This window comes from Eimeria mitis, genomic scaffold (assembly GCF_000499745.2).
Source record: "Eimeria mitis Houghton genomic scaffold, Emh_scaff1112, whole genome shotgun sequence".
Taxonomy (NCBI): Eukaryota; Apicomplexa; class Conoidasida; order Eucoccidiorida; family Eimeriidae; genus Eimeria; species Eimeria mitis.
The window spans coordinates 9,464-11,420 of NW_013567658.1; the positions used below are offsets into that span (position 1 = coordinate 9,464).

Sequence of the window (1,957 nt, forward strand, 5' to 3'; positions counted from 1 at the left end):
GCACCCATCAATAGAGCAGGCTTAGTGATCTACACTCACGGTGTATAATGCGATGCAAAGGGTTTAGGGTTGAGGGGCTAGGGTTTAGGGTTTAGGGTTTAGGGACTAGGGTTTAGGGTTTAGGGTTTAGGGTCTAGGGTTTAGGGTTTAGGGTTTGCGTGCTCAGTCTAATTTGGAGCTTCCCCGCGTGAAGAGTCTCCTCGCTATGCTGGAGCGTCTCAGGAAGCTCGGTACCCCTAAACCCTAAACCCTAAAAACCCTAAACCCTAAACCCTAAAAACCCTAAACCCTAAACCCTAAACCCTAATTACAAGTCCGTAAACCCTACATTGGTATCACTTCCGACTCTGTTTGGCGCTCATGGCAACTTTTAAATGGGATTAGGGTTTAGGGTTTAGGGTTTAGGGTTTAGGGTTTAGGGTTTTTGCAGGTAGCGAAGAGGTGACGCTGGAGGGCAGCATAAACCCTCAGGACTGCAATGCATTTGATTTGGCCGTTTCAGCGGGTCAGCAAAACCCTAAACCCTAAACCCTAAACCCTAGCCCGGCTCACCTGATGCTGGAGACACCAACTGGAGTCTAGGGTTTAGGGTTTAGGGTTTAGGGTTTAGGGTTCAGGGTTTGTCTGTTCAGCATCTGACCTGGTGACAGCCAAGGCGATGTATACTCGCTGCAGCCGTCTCGTGCCCGAGGGACAGGAAGGTTTGTACAAACCCTAAACCCTAAACCCTAAACCCTAAACCCCAGTTTGTTTTCCTGGGTCTAGGGTTTAGGGTTTAGGGTTTAGTGTTGTGTGTGCAGCTCTCGAAGATGTCTCCTTCGTCCGCTCGGTCCTCACGAAGCACCTCATTGCTGGCCTCAAGGCATGTTTAGGGTTTAGGGTTTAGGGTTTAGGGTTTTACACCTCCCGTAGGGTTTAGGGTCAACGGTGTACGCTCTAGGGTTTAGGGTTTAGGGTTTAGGGTTTAGGGTTTGCGTTTCAGGCCTTGCTAGACTGCAGCAACAGCCAGGGAAAGGAGATTGAGGGTCTTGTGGCGCTGCGTACGTCATGGCCCTCCCCTAGACATCACCGTTAGTGTCGAGGGTTTAGGGTTTAGGGTTTAGGGTTTAGGGTTTAGGGTTTGAGCTGCTGCGGTGTTGCAGTGGTTCCAGAGGATGAGGCCGTGCACGGCTGGCTGTCCGTGGTGCTGCAGAATGAAGGAGTGAGTTCGGGTGTATCTGCAGCTCTTTCCTTTTGCTTCTCTCTCTCTTTTTCTTGATTAGCTCTCCAATATTTAGGGTTTAGGGTTTACTAGGGTTTAGCGTTTACTAGGGTTTAGGGTTTGTGTGCCGCCTGACCTCAGCTGGAGTCCGTCCGGGTGCTGCTTGTGCTGCCAACAGTACCTCAAAGGGGCCCCATAGAATAAACCAGGGGGCCCCCAGGGGCCCCCCCAGGGGCCCCCAATGCTTGCGGGGGCCCCCAATGCTCTCAGGGGCCCCCAATTCTTGCAGGGGCCCCCAAGGCTCTCAGGGGCCCCCAAGGCTCTCAGGGGCCCCCAGGGCTCTCAGGGGCCCCCAGGGCCCTCAGGGGCCCTCAAGGCTCTCGGGGGCCCCCAGGGCGCTCAGGGGCCCCCAAGCCTCTCGGGGGACCCCGAGGATCTCAGGGGCCCCCAAGGCTTTTGGGGGCCCCCGAGGATCTCGGGGGCCTCCGGGGGCCCCCATGGAATTCCTTTTTGTTGTTTGGCCTTGGCAGGCTAACTATGACTCAAGATGCTTTAGGGTTTAGGGTTTAGGGTTTAGGGTTGGGGGTACCGTTTTCTCGTTACCTATAGAGGGGCTCCTGCTACCTAAGGACATCGAAGAGGTTTAGGGTTTAGGGTTTAGGGTTTAGGGTTTTTGCGTTTACTGCTGTCCCTTCTGTCTCAGCAGCACGGCTTCTCTTTGCTGCTGCTGCTGCTGCTGCAGCTGCAGCTTCCGCT

At 54.3% G+C, this 1,957-nt stretch overlaps 1 protein-coding gene across 1 annotated transcript in view; it reads left to right on the forward strand.

The window, feature by feature from the left end:
- The window catches only part of EMH_0029830 (uncharacterized protein), a gene marked incomplete at both ends in the record, with an annotated part of 4,824 nt that overhangs the window by 2,395 nt on the left and 472 nt on the right, over positions 1 to 1,957 (forward strand). The window contains 8 exons of the mRNA XM_013494347.1: positions 1 to 24; positions 167 to 230; positions 431 to 505; positions 633 to 701; positions 801 to 880; positions 983 to 1,040; positions 1,143 to 1,201; positions 1,491 to 1,716. Of these exons, the coding sequence (XP_013349801.1) occupies positions 1 to 24; positions 167 to 230; positions 431 to 505; positions 633 to 701; positions 801 to 880; positions 983 to 1,040; positions 1,143 to 1,201; positions 1,491 to 1,716 (655 nt within the window). The remainder of the gene's footprint in view (positions 25 to 166; positions 231 to 430; positions 506 to 632; positions 702 to 800; positions 881 to 982; positions 1,041 to 1,142; positions 1,202 to 1,490; positions 1,717 to 1,957) is intronic.